Source organism: Vitis riparia, chromosome 16 (genome assembly GCF_004353265.1).
Source record: "Vitis riparia cultivar Riparia Gloire de Montpellier isolate 1030 chromosome 16, EGFV_Vit.rip_1.0, whole genome shotgun sequence".
Lineage (NCBI taxonomy): Eukaryota > Viridiplantae > Streptophyta > Magnoliopsida > Vitales > Vitaceae > Vitis > Vitis riparia.
In genome coordinates, this window is record NC_048446.1 from 18,688,397 (window position 1) to 18,708,469 (window position 20,073).

At 32.2% G+C, this 20,073-nt stretch overlaps 2 protein-coding genes across 2 annotated transcripts; one reads left to right on the plus strand and one right to left on the minus strand.

Annotated features, from left to right (window-relative positions):
* The first annotated feature begins 3,488 nt into the window (after positions 1 to 3,488).
* LOC117933055 (deSI-like protein At4g17486) lies at positions 3,489 to 8,901 on the plus strand. Its single transcript, XM_034854415.1, has 4 exons — positions 3,489 to 3,878; positions 6,804 to 7,065; positions 7,406 to 7,473; positions 8,236 to 8,901. Exons 1-4 carry the CDS (start codon positions 3,735 to 3,737, stop codon positions 8,503 to 8,505), a joined length of 744 nt encoding a protein of 247 aa, XP_034710306.1. The 5' UTR covers positions 3,489 to 3,734; the 3' UTR covers positions 8,506 to 8,901.
* Positions 8,902 to 9,387: 486 nt separating this feature from the next.
* Positions 9,388 to 10,680, minus strand: LOC117933056. The gene has a single exon (XM_034854416.1). The coding sequence runs from the start codon at positions 10,491 to 10,493 to the stop codon at positions 9,855 to 9,857; it is 639 nt and encodes a 212-aa protein (XP_034710307.1). The 5' UTR covers positions 10,494 to 10,680; the 3' UTR covers positions 9,388 to 9,854.
* Between the last annotated feature and the right edge of the window lie 9,393 nt (positions 10,681 to 20,073).

The window sequence follows — 20,073 nt, forward strand, 5'->3', positions numbered from 1 at the left end:
AAATCAATTTCTTTAAAATGGTTAGAGATGTGATAAAATTCAAAGCAAAAAAATCTACAATATATAAGATGTCTAGAACATATTTCAAAAACTCAAAGAACCCAAATATAGATCTCAAACAACATTTCATAAATAAAAAACAGGACTACACAACAAGCATGCAAAAATTAAATTATTTCACAAGCATATAGGTGAAATAAAAATCAAATAAAAAATTATACAATATAAGTAAGATGTCTCGATCACATTTCAAAAGCCTAAATTGTCTACTAAACATTTCATAGCTCAAATATACGACTACACAATCAACATACAAAGATTAAATTAATTCATAAGCTTAACAAATGATTTTTTTTAGCGGGGCTAAAGCTCCCAAGCTTATTTAAGGAGTTCGGAATATATAAAAAATCTCAAAATTAATTAAAAACAAAAAATGTTTAATTCTTTAATAGATTGAAGATGTATGAAGTACAACCCAAGTCTCAAAAATATTTTTGAACAAGTCAAAAAGTCAAAAATTGCAAAAACAACTTAAGGGTTAAAAACAAGATAACAAACATGCAAAACTTGATAAACAAGATATGTGGATTTTGCCATAAGTCCAAATTATTTTTCATGGATAAATTCATGTCTCAACCTCTAATGAATATGAGAAAAGGTTCATATGAGCTGAAAATGATTCCATTAATTTAAGATTTGCAAGAATGATTCATGTTCCAAAAATCAAGAAAAATTGCAAATTACAAGTAGAGAAAAATGAATGACGTAGGTTAAAGAAATGAATCATGGTTTAACTATAGGGCTTTCATTCATTCACAACCCTCGAATGAACATGAATTTAAATTCATAAGAGGCAAGGAAGACCAAGATTACACTCAAATTTGAAAAAAAAGAAGTTAGAATACACATGAAGAGGTATGTTCTTGTGTAAAACTAAGTCGTGTATGCCAAGAACTGGTGACAATTATTATTAACCATAAAATGACCATAATCTCAAGCCTCTTACGACCATGAAAAGAGGTTCACAAGGAATGAAAATGGTTCTCAAAAATCAATTTGAAAAAGCTTTTAAAAATTACAAAAAAAATGTGAGAGTAACTATCCATATTTTCAATTATAATAGTAAGACTAAAGTCTATGGTAAGGGACTTGGCCTTTGACTACCAAATTAGCCATAAAAAAAGGAGTTGAATTTTAGTAAAAAAGAAAAGGGTTCGAAAATAAGGTTTTACAACCAATTTTCAAGAGAATGTGAAAAAAAAAAAAAAAAAAAAAAGAAGACAAAAAGAGCATTTTTTTTAAGAGGAAAATCATTTTGGCAAAATATCAAACATGTGACCCTCAATTTTTATTTTAAAATAAGTCATAAATGCTTAAAAAAACATCAAATCAAAAAGAAGAAAATGAAATCTCCAAAAGAATAACGAAAAGAAAAATCAAGGATCTCAAATCTAAATGAGCCCTATATCATGATCTGGTTATTTGTCTTCAGAAAAAGGGAAGTAATCTAATAAATGAATAAAATTAAATCAAACAAGTCTTGAAAAACTACTAAACAATAAATCAAATAAGAGAACAAACGTTTCATCAAACATCCAAAGTAAATCAAAACGAAGAAAATAAAAAAAATAAAAAATCCAAAGATGAGTATTTAAAAGACGAAGAACAAGTACCAAAAAAACAAACATGTGACCTTTCATATCAAGAATCAATAAATAGATGAAAAACATAAAAATAATCACAAAAAAACAAAATGAATATGAACTTACTTAACAATCTTCTCTTGAGTAAAACACTTGGCTTCTAACATGCTAAGACTTCCCCTCCAAGTAATTTTCTTCAAAACATGGAGAGCTTCTCTTTTCTTTCCTTTTTCCCAACAATTGGACAAAGTTTTCCCCCAAAATGAAAGAGAAAAGTCCCTTAAAAATGAGTCACATGTCATATCTCTACATCTCATCATCTCTTTTACTAAACTTTTTTAAATTCTTTAAATAAAATTATTCAATATAAAATTACTAATATATCCATCATCCATTCTTACCATCTCATTAACCACAACATTGATGGTATATCTATCAAAATCAAGAGCGCACTGTGTAATTTTCATTGTCGAGGGAGGTGTACGACGGTACGTGGTCATCATAATAAGAATGCGATGAAAATGTTACCGTTAGGGGGAAAGGGAAATGTTGACTTTCACTAGATTAAGATTTAAGTTTGTAATTTGAACGTTCTAGAGAGAGGGAGAGGGGCATGATTGGAATTTAGCAAATGTTGATGTAGTTAATTGTGAGCGTCCCGACTTTAATAATGATGGGTGTATGACTAGGTGGGCCACGCCTCCAGCTTGTACAAATCATTCATGCCAGCAGTGGCATCCGCCTGTAATTATTCACGTTTTCCTGCTCCCAACTAATTATGCCAACTTTTTTTTTTAATATATATAATAATTTATTTTAAATATTATATAATATAGTAAAGAAATAAAATAAGAATATATCCAAAATATCATCATTTGATTGATTTTGTTATTTCAAATCACATACATAAATTCCTATTCACATTTAGATTGATTTAGATATATATATATATATATATATATATATATATATTAATTTTAGTTTAAAAAAAAAAGTTCAAAGTAAAAATCATAATTTTTAAAGAAAAATATGAATATTATAAAAATATATTAAATATGAAAAAAATTTATGTAATATAAAATAAATTTTTAGGAAAAATAGTATGAATAATAATAATTGCTTGTATTATAAAGAATTATTCCATTTTAAAAAATAAAAAAATAGATTAAATCAAAATATGAAAATATTCATATTTAAATTTTATGAAAATATAAAACATATTAGATCGAAATTCAAATAAAAATTAATTAAAATTCATAAAAATATGAAAAAACAAATGATAATACACCATGTAAAAAATTTTATGAAAGAAAATAAATAGATTTTGTGATAAAGCCTAAAGCTACTAAGGGTTAGTAACTCTTTTTTTAGAATAGTTTTATATTCTTCAAAACAAAAATACAAAAAGTATATTTGATAATAAAAACTTATTTTTTATTTTTTATTAGAAAATAAAATATTTTCAAAAACATGTTTTAATTATTTTTTATTATTTTTATTTATTTTTTAAAACTATTTTAAGAAATAATTATACAAACAAATAAAATGATTAAAAATAAAACATTAGATATAAAAAAAACTTTAAAATATATTTAAAAATACTAAAAACATGTTAAAAATATTTTAAGTTTCAAAGTAGACTTTTATTCTATAAAAATTATAGAGTAAATTTTAAAAATTATTTTTTAGAAATGTTTTTCGAAAAGATAGTAAATTAACAATTATTTTCTAGGCTATATTTTGGAAAAATTGAGTTGATATTGTAACAGGAAGGCATTTTGGTAATTTAAGGGAAAAGGAGTGGCACAAAACAAGAAGTGAAACCATTTTAGCCTCCCAATTCAGAGAGCAAAGGAACATGAAAGAAGAATCCAAATGGGAGCACATCTCCACAGCAGTGATGACCAAAATCAAATCAAATCAAATCGCAGAGACGCCGATAAACTGAGAAGGAAAGCAACCGTTGCGTGATCTTCGACTGAAATCCTTTCATTTTGGAGAGAGATTCAGGGAGAGTAGGAGTCACAGAGCTAGGGTTAGGGTTTGTAGAAGAAGAAGAAGAAGAAGAAGAAGAAGAGGGGGAGGAGGAGGATGACGACGACGATGGAGGTGGTGCTCCACATCTATGACGTCACTAATAGTGGCTCAGAGAAGACGAACAACACCATTGTTCAGATCAACAAGATCTTCAAGGACGGTATTGGCCTCGGTGGCATTTTCCACAGCGCTGTGCAGGTCTTTCTCTCTTTATAAATCCGTCTGTTTTTATCTATATGCGTGGTTATCAATTGTTTTGAATTGTTAGGGTTTTTATTTTTATTTTTATTTTTTTTGGTTTTTTGTTTGTTCTGTCGTTGCGAATGAGATCTGGAAATGTAGATTTTGACTTTGATTGAACACTTCAGCCGTCTTTGTGATTCGAAACGGAGTTCTTTATTTGGTTGAGTTACACTCCGTGGACTATAAATGCGGAAAAGTGCTTGCACAGTGAGAGAAAGAGTTTCAAATTAATTGGTGCTCGAAATTGCTCCCATTTTACACGGCCTTAGGGTTTTGGTGTTCATGGAGTAATGTGAGTGTGTGGCTATAGTTGACTATTTTAATACGGGTTGTTTTGGGGGTTGTTTTTGGAAGTGTAAGTTTATAATGTCTGATGTTGCAAGAAGATGTTTTCACTGAATCGGGTATACTTTGTATTTTGGATTTTGATATTAGTAAAGCTGTTTTTGTATGGATGGGCAGAGGGATCTGATGGAGAAGTGCTTCTGTATGCGTAGCAAAGCGTGTTCCTCTTTAAGAGAGTGCAGTTGAACAGACCCATAGTGTTTTCTCCTTTCATTTATTTTATTTCCTTTTGTGGATATCTACTCTAATGGCCATGATGCTGTATCTTGTAATTTCCCCAAATTTTAATTTCTCTTCACATGGTCCTGTTAGAGTCGATGTGATTCTAATATTAATGAATTTCTAGGTAGGGATTAGTTCTATTACATATCAAGATCCGAAGATAATCATAAGGCCTCCCATACTTTCCTGTTTATATGTAGGTTTCAACTAAATCTTTTAGTTTTCATTATTTTCCTTGGCTTTAAAATCCACTTCTTCGCTTAGATTGCAGGCCAAACAAATTACTTGGGGAGTTTTCTTACTTATGTTAAAATAACACACATACATAGAGTAATATTTTCTTTCTTTTCCCACGATAGACCTTCTTGGGCTTTAACTGCCCAAATATACAATGATGATATTCATATCTGGTCCTGTGGAAAGAAATTTATCCATCTTGCACATATTTGTGATATATTCTCCTTCGTTGAATGTTGAATATTTAATCATGTTCAACTCTCAAACCTCCATACTGGACTGACGGTCAAACTGCCTGTTTGTCTAAGTTTACCTTTCTGATCAGGATTGATCTCCAAAAACATTTGCCTTGAAACCCAGTCCACCCTACTCCTCACTCTCCTTTTAGATTTATTTTGTTTTTGTTTATTCAAGACAGGTGGTGGTTACAAGTGATGGACTACTGAAATTGGTGATGATGAAACTGTATGCTTCTTATTTACTTAAAGTGGGGCTGTATATTTAGGGATCTGTAAAATGAGGTGAACTCTGTAGTTTGTGTTTGAAACAGCTTCTGTTATAGACCTATGGTTTCCATTAAAATGCTGTTTTCCCTTTGTTTTGAAGAAGTTGCCTTGTTGAGGGAAAGGGAGAGAGCCTCCAAAGAAAAAGAAAATGGGAAGACAGTGAATGGTAAAAGAAGTAGATGATGCAAAACCAGAGAGCTATTCAAATTCACAAAGGAAATGTTACGAGGAATTTGAAATCACCCACGCAAGGCTCTAAAGAAGTATTGCATCGTTTGGCTGGAGAAGTTCTAGTTTAGCTGAATGCTTAAATCACTAGAGTGCACAATGGAGGAAAGAGAGCTCATTGCTATTTCCTACAGCCTTTTAATGTTTCCATACACTCCCCAATGAGAAGATGCAACTGCCCTACACTCCCTAGGTTTCTGAAATGGAAGTACCTTGGAACAATATGTAATGGAGACATATGTGGGAGTCAAAACCTTGATTTTATAAAGAATTATGTGAATGGAGAAGATGCAACTGCCCCCTGCTACCTAGTAATTTTGGAATGGAAATGCATTGGAAATAACCTATAATTGAGACTAAAACAGGAGCCAAGACCCTGGATTTATCAAGTATGATGTGAATAGAACAGGAATCCTCTTATCCCACGGCAAATTTAGGGAAGGATGCCCAAACTTTCAGAATTTCTTTCCTACTAAAAAAAATTTGCTGAATCATGTGTGCTTTCCTCACTTTACCTCCAACATCAGGAAAGGAGGGGCCATGAAAGAATATGGAATATCTGTTGACCACCCAACTACATAATGTATGTTAAATGCAGGGGTTGTCCAGATTGAGTATGATAGAAGGAACGGATGTTCATGGAATGCTTAGTCCTTTTTTTATCAGCTTTATGTATAATTATAATTACCTTATGGAAACCATTGATCACCTGTTCTTTTCTTGCCCAGTAGCTAAAGCGTTTTGTAGGTTGCTTATCAGTTTAAAAGGCAAGGACTTCCTGGATTATGAAATTGTTTGGAGTGGAACAGATGTTCATGTGATGCTGCATATTCTTACTTATATTGTACTTACACAAGATTAAATGCATTAATTTTTAACTACCCAAGACTGACAGTTATGTGCTATGAGTCCTGAAGCACATAAAGGCATCTGTGTGATGCATTTATATCCACACAATTATATATGGTTGAAGATGTGAATCACAATAATTTTCTTCATGGATATTCCTGCTGTGTTACATGTAAGAAACATATTATTTGTTGAAAAGCGATCTTTGATTTCATGTACCATTTCTTCCTTTGTATTGCAAATTATTGTGTGTCAAATAACAGGCCTCTACCATTGATTCATTTTTATAACAAATTATTCCTCTTCATTTCATATCCTATAATCATTTGTTTGTGTTGTATTTTTTAATTCATTTTTCAAGTTTATGGCAATTTTTCTTGTGTTTGTGTTCTATCTCCTTAGTACAGAACTTGTTTTATTAACTTTGTTGAATGGTAGTGCTTGGAGAGGTTCTCTCATTCTTTAATTAGATGGTTTATGCCATATTGGACAGGTTTATGGAGATGATGAATGGTCATTTGGATTCTGTGAACAAGGAACTGGAGTTTTTAGTTGCCCTGCTAGCAAGAATCCAATGTACACATATCGTGAATGCATTGTACTTGGAAGAACAAACTTTTCAATCTTCAAGGTCAATCAAATCCTGAGAGAACTTAGTAGAGAGTGGCCTGGAAGCTCATACGATTTGTTAGCAAAAAATTGCAATCACTTCTGTGATGAGTTATGTGAAAAACTTGGTGTGCCGAAGCTTCCTGGTATTATTCATTTTCATTTCTGTACTATTGTGTTTGTGCAAGCTTGGATGCATGATTCTGTAAAACGTTCTTGTTAAGAATGATTGTCTTTAGATCCATTTGAAGTCCATCACCTGTCACTACATCACTTGATATAACAGAGTTCATTCTACAAGCTAAAAAAAACGAATTTGTTCCTTGCTTAATTTATCCATGCATGCACTACCATCAGTTTTTAGATCCAAATCATAACAAGAACAAACAAAAGTGGTAGGCCTTATCTGTTATACCTTTAGAATTAAATAGTTGACTTTTAAAGGGAAAATAATTGTTAATTTTAAAATTCTTCCTTCTGTTACAGGTTGGGTAAACCGGTTCGCCAATGCTGGTGATGCTGCCATGGAAGTAGCAGGAAATACAGCATTGCGGGTGAGATATCTCCTGCATTTTCATTTGTCATATTCAACTGGAATTATATTTACAAACTAGGTCATTTCTAGTTGCTATAGGTCTTGTAGAAACACTGAGTATGACTTCCACTTCTATTAGACACAACATATAATTTTTTACCACAAGTTAACTCTGGTTTTCTGTGAACCTATCATTGCATGTAATTAATATTTTACTAGCTGCAATTGAAGTATTTGATTAACCTTTCGACTGTTGATTTCCACATTTTGTGCCCCTAGGCCTCTCTCTTCTTCCACCAAAACTCACCCCCACCTGGGAATTCTTTGTAGAATGTGGTAGATTCTCTCCTCCTAACATAACTGAAGTAGACTACCCACTCATTGATTTCACTCACTATTAGTGCAGTCAAGTTTCTGTTGTATTGAACTTGTATCTAGCATGCATTGAGTGTTCTGGGATTGACCTGGAAATGTGCTAGCAAGGCACCAATAAAACCTGAGTTATTTATGTGTTGTTGTTGTTGGAAGAACACAGGCACTTAACATATGTAAGCATTAGTAAGAAGGAAGCAAGTGCTGAAGATCGAATGGCAATTCCTTCAGCCCTCACTTTATTTCTCCAACTTTCAATATGGATTTTTTTTTTTCGAACTGACTAGATTGAAAATATGTCAGATGTATTCCATTCTGATCTTCGCCTTGTTTGAATCAGTGATCTTTATTTGGTGCTTGTTGGTGCATTAAACATTGCCCTGATTGTCCTTATTATGGGTTCTCACAGTTTAGACAAGCCAAGACAGAGATCGTAACAGCCAGCAAAGTGGCATACCGATTCCTTTTGGGTGTTACTTCCAACTCAGCAGTCACTCCAGAATCCCCAAGCAATTCGAACAGGGCCACTCCAAGATTCCAAGGTGCTTGGTTTAAAAGCCTTGTTCCTTCTGGTGCCACCGGTGCCAGACCATCCAGTAGTTCAGAAATTGAAAATCAGGAGGATGTTGTACGGCAGCAACCCCTACATGAGGCAGAGGCACCGCTGCGACAGACTTAACAGTACAATGTTTGAGGAAGATTTTTTTTCCTTTTTTTCTCATTACTATGCGCTCGAGTTTAAATTGTTGAAAGCGATTGACAAATTATTCATTGTGTATCATTGTAAAATGTTCCTCTCCTGTTCATTTGAAATTTGTCTAGATTTGCCAAAACAGGGCTAGAACACATCCTACTGTGTTTTTCCTTACCTACTCCCCACAAGACGTGATTGAAATTCAAGTTCTCTCTGGAAGCTTTTATATGGGCAGCAAACCCAAGCATATTTTCTTAGCGTGTTACTGTGAGCCATGTTAATTTTGGGGCTCCTGTTCTGTATTCTTTTCTATGCAGTCTCTTTGTAAAGAACCGCAACAAGAAGTGGTTTAATGCCTTACCGACAGCTTTTGTAGGATCATGGTTTCTTTTTCTATTTGACTTATTGGTTTATAAGGGGTTTTGTAAACATGGAGCTGCCACGTTTTTGTGCCGTGGGCAGAACAGGCCGGAATGAAACAATGAAAAATGATAGCCAGGCATGATGACTGACCATTCATGGATTCTACTGGAGAACGTTGTCAAAAGCTGTAGCCGCTGGTGAACTCACAGTGTGCAATTAAACATGGTAATGGTGTGAGCATATATGCTTGACCTTGCTCAGGCAACTCCTCATAAAAATCCAGCTCTTCCCAAAGTGAAAGCTACACTTGCCCACCGCACTCTTACTGCAGCTAGAACAGTTGGTATATTAAACAGCTCAGAAATTTGTTTCTTTCCTTCCTTGCCTCAAAACAGGTCTCCATTCTAAGTTTAGATGGATACCACCATTGATAACTAATAGGCACCCGATTCTTCATTAAAGAAGCATGCAAAATCTGACAAAGAGATGAACTCACACTGATTATGAATTTACAAAATCACTAAAAGGCTCTTTCATTCCATTCATGATGCCCTTGTGGTAGCTTAATACAGCATTAATGGATCTATTAATATATATTGAGAGTTCGAAAAACAACCCACAAAAAGGAAGGAACAAAAGAAAAAGGGCAAAAAACAAAAAAAACAAGAAAAAGGAAAAAGACTGTCTCTGTAGATGTCTCAGGGTATGGAAACCACTCCACCAGGGGAATCAAGCAGTTTCAAGGAAGAGGAGAAGAGAGTAAAGTGTGAGAACATTAAACTGCAACAATGTTTAACGCTGAACGGAAGCACTAGAGCAATGCGTGTATCTGATGAGCAGGAAGGTCACAATCTCCAGAAATATATACAAACCATTATTCAAAACTATGACATGACCATGAAACTAAGATGATTCATTCAGAGTTACTGGACCATATATATATATATATTAACTGACGCCTGTTCATCATCTTACCCTCTTAACATTCCATTGAAAACAATGGTGTCCACTGGTGCATCTTCTGCAATTTGGAGTGATGAAACAGCCTGTGCTGCTAAAAGCCCGGCTGAGATTTCTGTTGTCTCCCAACTTCCCTCCTCAAAATATGGAGGATGGAGATCTCTTCTAAAAGGCCCAGATGAGACTGACCAGTCACCATTGCCCAAATAATTCCATTCGCACCCTGATTCGTAAACATTAGAGACCCACTCAATTTCGTTGAGTGAGCATTTTGTTGGGCCCTGACAAGGAATGCCAGATCTTCCACCCATCAAGAGGTCAATACTGGTAGCACAATCCCATGGGTTGAACCCCTCATCTTTCTTCAGCGCCATCTTACGCGAATCATCCGAGTCTTCACCAAGTAGGACATGCAGAGCAACTGCCTCAGCAATTGCAGCTCCCTCTTCATCAAGCCTCTGCTGTTCCTCTTTCTTTTTCTGTTTCTTCTTTTCCAGTTCAGATATAATTGCAGCAGAAGTAGCTAGGGCTTTCTCCAAGCGCCTCTTTTTTTTCTCAGCCTGTTTTTGACGATCCAACTCATCTTTCACTTGCTTCTTCTTCACTTTTCTAACAGCAGACGGAACTTTAGTACATGCTGTGTTATCCATGACCACTACCAACTTCTCTAACTAACCAGTCTTGTTTGCTTAATTTCTTTTCCTCAGGAGAACTCTAAAACATGTACATTTTCTCTATAACTGTTTTTTTTCTCTTTTTTTCTTTTCACACTAACTTAAACTCTAATTAATTTTTCCAACTCAGGAACTGGTAATATATAGTAAAATCCTGACACCTACACCCACTCAGGTCTGAAAGAATACCTCATCTTACGGACGGCACAATCCCAAACAGAAACTATAGGGCATAGCAGAAGAGCAAAATGATAAGCACTCACAAATCCATCCTTTGACACCATTCTTCCTAATTTCCCACAGCCCTTGCATTTACCCATCTTATGAAGACCAGTAAAACCAAAAAGCTGATTTGCAGCAGCCAAGCTTTCAGTTCAGTTCAAACAGCTCACATGGCCCTCCCTACTGCAATGAATTAAAGAAACAGTGTTCAAGTCATGAACATTTTTATGACATGGAAAATTTTCACCTGAACACATGAAAAAGCATATGCCCATAGGCTCACATGGAAACACAACATAGTTTGGTGATTTAAATCAGAAAACATAGAAACCGATAGAAGCCCATGCATAAATGCATGCACCAAAGATCAAAGCCCTGTTCAAACAATTCACATGGCCTTGCACAATGCAGCTGAAGTCAAAAATGAAAATTCAACATTTGTCTAATGGAAATTTGAAACACAGTATTGTCCACAGAAATATATAAACACATGCAAGCCCAAAATTAACAGAAGAACCTATACAAAAATGGATATAAGCAGGCTTTACATAGGAAAAACAGAAACACGGATGTAATTTCTACTCTATCCCCTGTATATTTTAGCCTCTTTTGTATACCTCCTGTATACTTTGAGGTGCTTCCTTGAAGTGCCTTTTATTATTAATATATTGCTGTTTATTCATCCAAAAAAAATAAAAAAATTCTACTCTATCCCCAGTTCCAGCAATAAACAAATATAATGAACAGCTTGAATTCACGCACCTTGAAGAAAAAAAAAATTCCTGGCTCTAGCCCTAATATAAATAAATCATTCTAAATCCACTCACGTATTTGATCTAAATATCAGAAAGCGAATTGAAATTCATTAATTTGATTTTCCCAAAGTGGAATTAGAACATTGAGGAGTGACAGCTGATGTTTCAAGCAGACAGTGCAAAATTCAGAAAGCATCAACGTCCGAAATGCTAATGCATCATGGATTTATTCTCTAAAAGTGGAATCCTCGATCCCTGGAAAGTAGAAATCAAACAAAGAAATTTCACAAAAGAAGGTAGCACTCAGGTATCAACCAGAGATGGAGGGAGATTGAGAATGCCGATACATACCATGCAGGAAAGTGAGATACAATTTGTTTTGGCAACCCTTGTTGCTAAATATGTTTTTATAAATGCCAGAAATTTCAAAAAACTATTCCATTTTTATGCCCAATACAAAATTTTTTAGAAATATCCATTTCTACAAGCTTCTTGTTTTTCTAATGTTTAGGTGTCTTTCAATTGGTGGGGCCATCCCTAATCCTTTTTGCTAATGGAGCTATCAGCTTCAAGAGACTTTTCTTCAAATATCCCTTTAAAATAGGAATATTATAATGGAATCAAATCTTGATGAAAAGTAAAACTGACAAAAAAGAGGAATTAAGAGGCAAAAATGTTCCATTTTGATTTTCAAGTTTGTTTTTGAATTAATGAAACCAACAGACTTGACATGGATGTTGGTGGTTTTTGCCAGTTATCAAAACTTGTTTGAAAAATGGAAAAAGGGGGAAAAAACCCCTACCCACCTGTTGAAGAAAACTTATCACAGAATTATTCTCTTTTTATAAAATATCCAACCATTCACTATTTTTGCTTCTAGAGACATAAGTAACCATGACCAATTTGTGTCAGTTGTTTCTAAGACACTTTCTTCCTAATCAGTGGTTTGCAAGGCGTAATATTGAAAATATGATCCTTTTCATGGCATAATGTTGAGAATATGATTCTTCATCTTGCGCATTATCTTCACATTCAACTTTTAAAGGAGTGAAGAGCTGCCACACCAAGGGAAACTCCTTGCTTTATCCCTGAGCTCAACACAATCCCACACAACCTAATTACATGCTTGATCCAAAATCTCAAAGAGATTATTGCAAATCAATAAGGGCATTTCCCCAATGTAGAAACAGAACAGTATGAACTGAGATTTAATGGCTCAAAACAGAAAATTCCAGAAATTGAAAAAGCCCATAATTCAGAAATCACAAATGTAAAACAAATCTAATCCTCGAACCAGGAAATCCATTTCGTTACTGACCCCCTGATTTATGATCCCTGAACACAGCATCGAATGATAAAAACCAAGCTAAAACCAAATCCCTAATGCTCTGTTTGGTTGAACAATTGCAGGTAAACAAATAGACTTAGAAATTCAAAGCTTAAGGTTTGGGGCAGTCCGCAGTCGTCCCCTAAACTGAGTGTAAAGTCACTAATTGGCTTAGAACAGGCAAGTGTCTCATTCTCCCGACCCAAAATAGCACAAGGCCATATTCAAGCTACTATTTTCTTTCCTTTCGTCTAGTTTTCTCAGCAACCAAAGGGCAGGCTAAATTCCATAAAATCAGAAGTCCCACCACTAGATCCATCCAAAAAACTACACCACAAACCCAAATTCAACACAAACCCCTTCAAATCCATAAATTCAACGATGTGACTATACCCAGATACAGAATAATCAAAATCCAATAAAACAATTCACATTTCTGCAAAAATAAAAATCAGATCCGAACGCCCAATTCACTAAACAGACAAAAATACGACCAAATCCATTAACCAAATGGAGTTCGCAACCCCAAAAATAATTCACACAGAAATAACCAAAAAAGAGAACCAAACCTGACTGAAACTGAAATGGCAGAGGGGGAAAATATGAAGAATGGTCTTACACTTTCTCAGTGGCCTTGGAAAGTAGAAAGAAAGGTAATAAGAAAATTAGGGTTTAGCTATCTATTGCTTGGATCCGAAGAAAACCTAATTTTCTAGAGAGAAGGAGAGAATATAACTGATCACATGAGAACGCTGAAGGAAGGAAGGGGGATAGGGAAGGGATGGCACTTTGGTCATTTAACAGTCCTGGTGGACACGCGGCTTCATTCGGTTGGTCGTACCCGTAAAGTAAATCTAGAATCTCTGAATTTTCTTGGTGTGGATTGGGACAATGTGTATGATTGACTCTAGTGGCAAGAGGACACTTGGCAACTTTTTGTGACTGATAGACCTTAAAGTGGGTCCCTTTTGAAAGATAAAATTAAGATCATGATCTTCGGCAGGACATGCACCCTCCGATCTGCTTACTTTTGAAAGGAAGAACGAATCGCACGGCTGAGATTTCAGATCTAGAGGGCAGGAGCTTGAAACGTTCAATCAAGTGGTCAACACTAATAGTAAAGGCAAAAACCTTGAGGTAAGTAGTTACCGTTAAATATTAAATAATGGAATTTTAGATTGTTTGGGCAATGACTATTGAGGGAGCTTCCTAACAAAGGTTTTTTTTGGGATTATTAATAAAATAAGTACGAACAACTTTATATTATTAAAGGGAAAAAAAAAAAAAAACATATAGAGGAATAATGGGTTCTATTTTCTACCTAATTTTGTTTGGTAAGAATAATGAATATTATTATTTTTGGTCGTATGTTAGAAAAAATGAAACCCAATATTTGAGACTAGCAAACAAGTCAAAAAATGTGGAAATGACCAAGAAGGAACGTGGGTATTTGGTCACAATTCAATGATTTTGTTGATTATGGTATTTCTTGATTTTGATGACCTAACTTAAGTAATTCTTGTTTCCTCCTAAGAAACATTTTGGGAAAAATGTGTTTTGTTAAGCATATTTAAAAAAAATCAAATTTAATTTATTTTTCTAATTTGAATTATTAAAAGGTTCTTATTTTATTTTATTTTATTTTAAAATGTTTGGGTAAGAGTACACTTTTTCTTGTTTTGGACTTTTTGAAATATACTTTCTTATTTTTCAAAATTCTAATATTTATATATAAAAAAGGGTCTATGTTATGGAAAAAAGTGAAATCTCTTTAAAAATATGTAATTTAAAAGTAAGATTTAGAGTTTGTTTACTTGTCGTATTTGATTTGGCATTGTGTGGTGCCACGCGTGACTTCGAAAGTCATGATGATATTATCAAGGACCTTTCTTTTTAGAATATTTTTGCTTCTCATTTGGGGCAATTAGCAATCACTTTTCTATAGACTTTTGGAAATTTGTTTCATGTAGCTTGACAAGGAAATTTTGAATAAGGAATATTCACCTATTGCCCATGAACTACGTTTTTCGGCCTAATCGTAGACCCTGACTCATCTCTGTGGAGAAACCTTGCGGAGGAATCCTTAGGTTTTCAGGGCATTGGATTTTACTTCCATTTCATCCACACGACAATGATTTTAAGAAACGGTTTTAGCCTAAAAAGTGCTCTTAAAAAAATTAGGTGTTTGATAAAATTTATAAAACACTTTTAAAAATGTGAAAACTCATTTGTAGTGTTGAAAAATCATTTATAGTATTTTGTGGAGAAATGTTTGATGAACAATTATCCTAAAAACACTTTCGAAAAAAACATTTTGATTAGAAACACTTCCAAACACATGTTAAATAAATTATATTATCGAAATCTCTTATTTATCTTTTGAAAAAGTAGGAAGTAATACTAATAATAACTTCTATATAAAATAAAATAAAATCTCTCATACAAGAAAGATAAACTTCCCTTGTATTTTTTGGAAATTTTTTTTAATTTTCATTTTTACTTTTATTTTCTAAAAATAGTGTTTATTTCATTTTTTTTCTTTTATTGAAAATATGTATGGTTAAAAAAATGAAAACTATTTTTAGAAAATTAATTTTAAAAATCTTGTTTGTTTTTAAGTATTCACTAATTAAAAAAATAATAAAAAAATGTTATTAAAATTTTATATAATACATACATGATGTCATGAGATATATTATTATAGTGAAAAAAAATATTATTACTATTATATATGTTATATATTACATTTTTTTATTATTCTTTTTATTTTTTTATTAAAATTTTATTTTAAAATGGTTTAGTAAAATTTTTAATATATTTATAATTAATCTATTAAATTATTTAAAGATAAAAATATATCTACTTTTAATAATCCATAATTTAATAAATGAGCAAAATACTTATACCATAAATATAATAATTGATGTCAAATATATATAAGGTAATATTTTATTTATATTAATATTAATATTTCTTTCCCATATCTAATATTAATATTCTTTTGATATTGTAGGTCCATGAGGTCTTTTATACTATTTTATACTTTATTGGGCTTTTAACTTTTTAGAAAACAATTTTGAATTGCAAGCATCGAATTGATGTTTTTTTTACTTAATATCTCAAAATTTTAAATAGTTATTAAAATCATTATCTTTTAATGTAATCCTCTAAAACTTTTTTGTACATTATTATATAATGCCCCAAACTTGATTTTATGAATAAAATGGTAATTTAAAAAAAAAAAAGGTAGAAAGCTCTTTTCACAATAAAACCCTAGGAATAAATAATAAGTTTTCTTCACTTTTGCATAGAGATTAGATAAGTGTGATTGAAGATTTAAGATATTGGAGCTTGAAGATCAATTTTGCAGGTAAAATTCTAACTTTTAATTAGAATTCTTGATTCATTATATAGTTTTGAACAACAAATGTTCTTACAAAAATTAATGTTAGGCCTTCATTCAAAAAAGATAAATTAAATCATTATGTAAATATATGAAAATAGATTGATTTATTCTTGAAGATAGGAAATTCTAAGATTTCGAATTATTAGATCAAAAGAAAATTAAAATCATTTTATTTGATTTGATATGAAATTATTATTAACATAAATATGCAAAAGTTTAATTGAAATTTTTTAGATGTATTAGCATATTTGGACTTTAAGACTCACTACCCTTTTTTAACTTACTCCATATGTTACACAATTAAGGATCATTCTTTTGTAAGGTCTTGATTCTCCCAACTTAGTCTGGATGTATTATGAAATATTCCAAGTAAGTTCCTGAGTTTAAAACTCCAATAAGGACTTGTAAGCACCTCAAATCCTCCAATAACCACATTTGACCAATATTAATATTTGCTAAGGAACTAATTGATTTCCTTCTCAAGGCATCAACCACAACATTTGCCTTCCATAAATGATATCAAATAATGCAGTCATAATCCTTAGGTAATTATATTCATATTCTTTGTCTCATGTTTAATAATACTTCAAATTCTTATGATCTATAAATATCTCATAAGTTCCATTAAAAATGAAATGTCTCCAAACCTTAAGAGCAAAAATCAATGTAGCTAACTCTAGGTCATAGGTAGGGTAGTTTCACTTATAAGGTTTCAATTGCCTAGAAACATAACTCACAATTTTCCCATGCTACATGAAAATACAACCCAAACAGTGATAGGAAGCATCATTATACACTACAAATCCTCCCAAACTTGAAGAAATAGTCAAAACTGGGGTTGTTATGAATTTGCTCTTCAACTCTAAAAGTTATGCTCACAACAAACTTAATCCTCTATTGTGTCGATTTGGTCAAAGGTAGGGCGATCTTAGAGAACCCCTCAACAAACCTCCTATAATAACTAACAAGTCTAAAAAAAAACTTTGAATCGCAGTCATAGTACAAGGTCTCCTCCAATTTGCTACTACATCTATCTTTCTAGGGTTAACTAAGATGTCACCCTTGGTTAACACATATCCAAGGGAAAAGACTTTGTCTAACCAAAACTCACACTTTTTAAGTTTAGCATACACAAACTATTTATCCTTTAAAGACTACAATACAATGTTCAAATGATACTTATGTTCCTCTCCACTCTTTGAGTAAACTAAAATAACATCTATAAAAACCACCACAAACTAATCTAGATAAGGTTCGAATACCCTATTCATTAAGTCTACAAAGGCATTAGGTGAATTTGTCAATCTAAAAGGCAATACCAAAAACTCATAATGTCCATACTAGTTTGAAAAGTAGTCTTGGATACATCCTCACCTCTGACCCTTAATTGATGATATAAAGAATGAAGATTAATATTAGAGAATGCATATGCACCTTGAAGCTAATCAAACAAATCATTAATTTAAGGAAGACGATATTTGTTCCTTACAATGACCTTACTCAATTCTTGATAATCAATGCAAAGTCACATTGATCCATCATTCTTTTTTACAAATAGAACGGAGGCTCCCCAAGGTGAAACACTGGGCTTAATAAAACCTTTATCTAACAATTCCTAATGTTGAACCGTCAATTTTTTAAGCGCCATAGGTGTCATCATGTATGGGGCCTTAGAGATTGGAGTTATCTCTAGCACCAAATCAATGGTAAACTTTACCTTCATTTTTGGTGGTAAGCCAAGCAAATTTTCTTGAAAGACATCAAGAGAATCCTATACAATGGTTATATCCTCCAACTTTAGTTTATTTTCACTATTCACCATATAGGCTATAAAGCCTTGACAACCCTTTTAAAGTAAGGAACTAGCTTGCAAGGATGAGATAATGTGCATTGGTCTATCCACATCCTTTCCCTTAAACCTAAACCTAAGTTGACTAAGAATGTAGAAAGTCACCCCTTTTCCAAAACAAAGCAATGTAGACATTGTAGGAAGCTAATCAATACATCCTAAAATCACATCAAAATCTTAAAGGTCAAGGAGTATTGAGTCAACTAATATCCCCCTATATTCAATCATCACAAGACAACCTTTAAGCATTCTATTGGTTATAATAGAATCTCCTATAGAAGTAGCAACAATCAAATCAAAGTTCATGCTAGCAACAAGCATACCCAACAAAAAGATGTTGAACAAAAGAATGCATTGAGTCAAATTAGTCACTGAGAAACCAATTAAACAATTTAGAGTAAAATTTAGAATTTGACATTTATACTAGATGAAATTAAAAATTAAACTATCGATTCCCAATTTAAACTAAATCAAGTCCTAATAAAATCATAACCTAGTGCTTTAATACCACTTGTAATGATCCGTTCCCAATTGCATAGATATTATTCGTTTTAGGCTTAAGAAGCCCTCACTCTCGTCTCTGATACCATTTGTAACACTTAGACTTGAAGTTGTATACAGTTAGGAATGAGTTGTACTAAATCATATATGACAATTAAGGTAGCCTTGCTACCTATTAGTTTTTGTCTTATTTTGAGTTCAAATTAACTTGTAGTTAAATAAGTCATTATATTACTTAAAACTAATCCTTACTATTTTGATTTTTCATTTTGTGTAAAGACGTATTTTCACTTTTTTTTTATTAACTTAAATAAAGTAAAATTTTTATAATAGAAATATTTATTTTATTTTAAGAATAATAAAAAATATATATCTAAAAAAAAATATTACTCATCCAAGAGTTCCAAGTAGAATTTCATTATGATGACCTCTTAAACTTGTACCATTATTTAAGAATATTAGACAATTTAAAATATAATTAAAGGAAATACCCAATTGGGTTGAATTTTTAACTAAAAAAATTAGTTAATATATTAAATATTAGACAATTTAATATAAATATCCATCTATTTAAAGTATTTTACAAATTAATATATAAATTTAGAACATTCGTGGGCTTAATCAATACAACTTCGAGCGCAACTTTAGCAGGCCTTGACAATAAACTAAATCTCAACTCAAACATGAAACTCATTGGGCCAAAAGCCCAGCCCATCCCAATCTTAAATCCAATGTTGAGCCCCTAACCCAGGCAACCTAAACCCCCAACCCAAGCTTTCTGATTAATACTTTTCTTTTGTGAAGGCTTGACACAAATAAAATTTTGATTGACATTTATTTTTAAAACTCAATATAAATAGCAATCTAAACTATTTAATCCTTATCAAATTAAGAGTTCATTTGATAGCTGTTCCAAGAGAGTTAGAAGTATTTTCTGGAACACTTCTTTGTAAAAATTAAGGTGATATTTGTTTCTTTTTTTTTAACTTTTTATTGAAAATAACTTGTTTTAGAAATATAAAAAATCAAAATATTTGATTTTTTTTAATGCTGAGCATGTTAGTTTTTTTTTATTACTTCTTATACTTAATAAAAATAAAATATTTAAAAAAAATCATTTAATTTTTAATATCATTAAAAACTATTTAGTTTTAAATTTTATTTAAAATTAAGTCCAAAAGACAAATACGGAATACCACTTAATAATGTTTGAAAATCACTTCAAAAAGACAATTTAAATGATTCCTAGAACCCCACTTGATATTTATCAAAATCACTCCAAAAGTTACTATAAGTTGGACTACACTGTATGTCCAACCTATAATTCCAATTAATAGTATTTGGAAGCAAATCTTCAAGGATCCAAATCACCCAAAATGTTAAAAATAAAAAAGCATTAAAATTAAATTACAATAAAGGGCTTTGTAATTATATATGTTATATATATGATGATATTGTTCTATTTGGAGGTACCAAACATTGAAGACAACCAACTT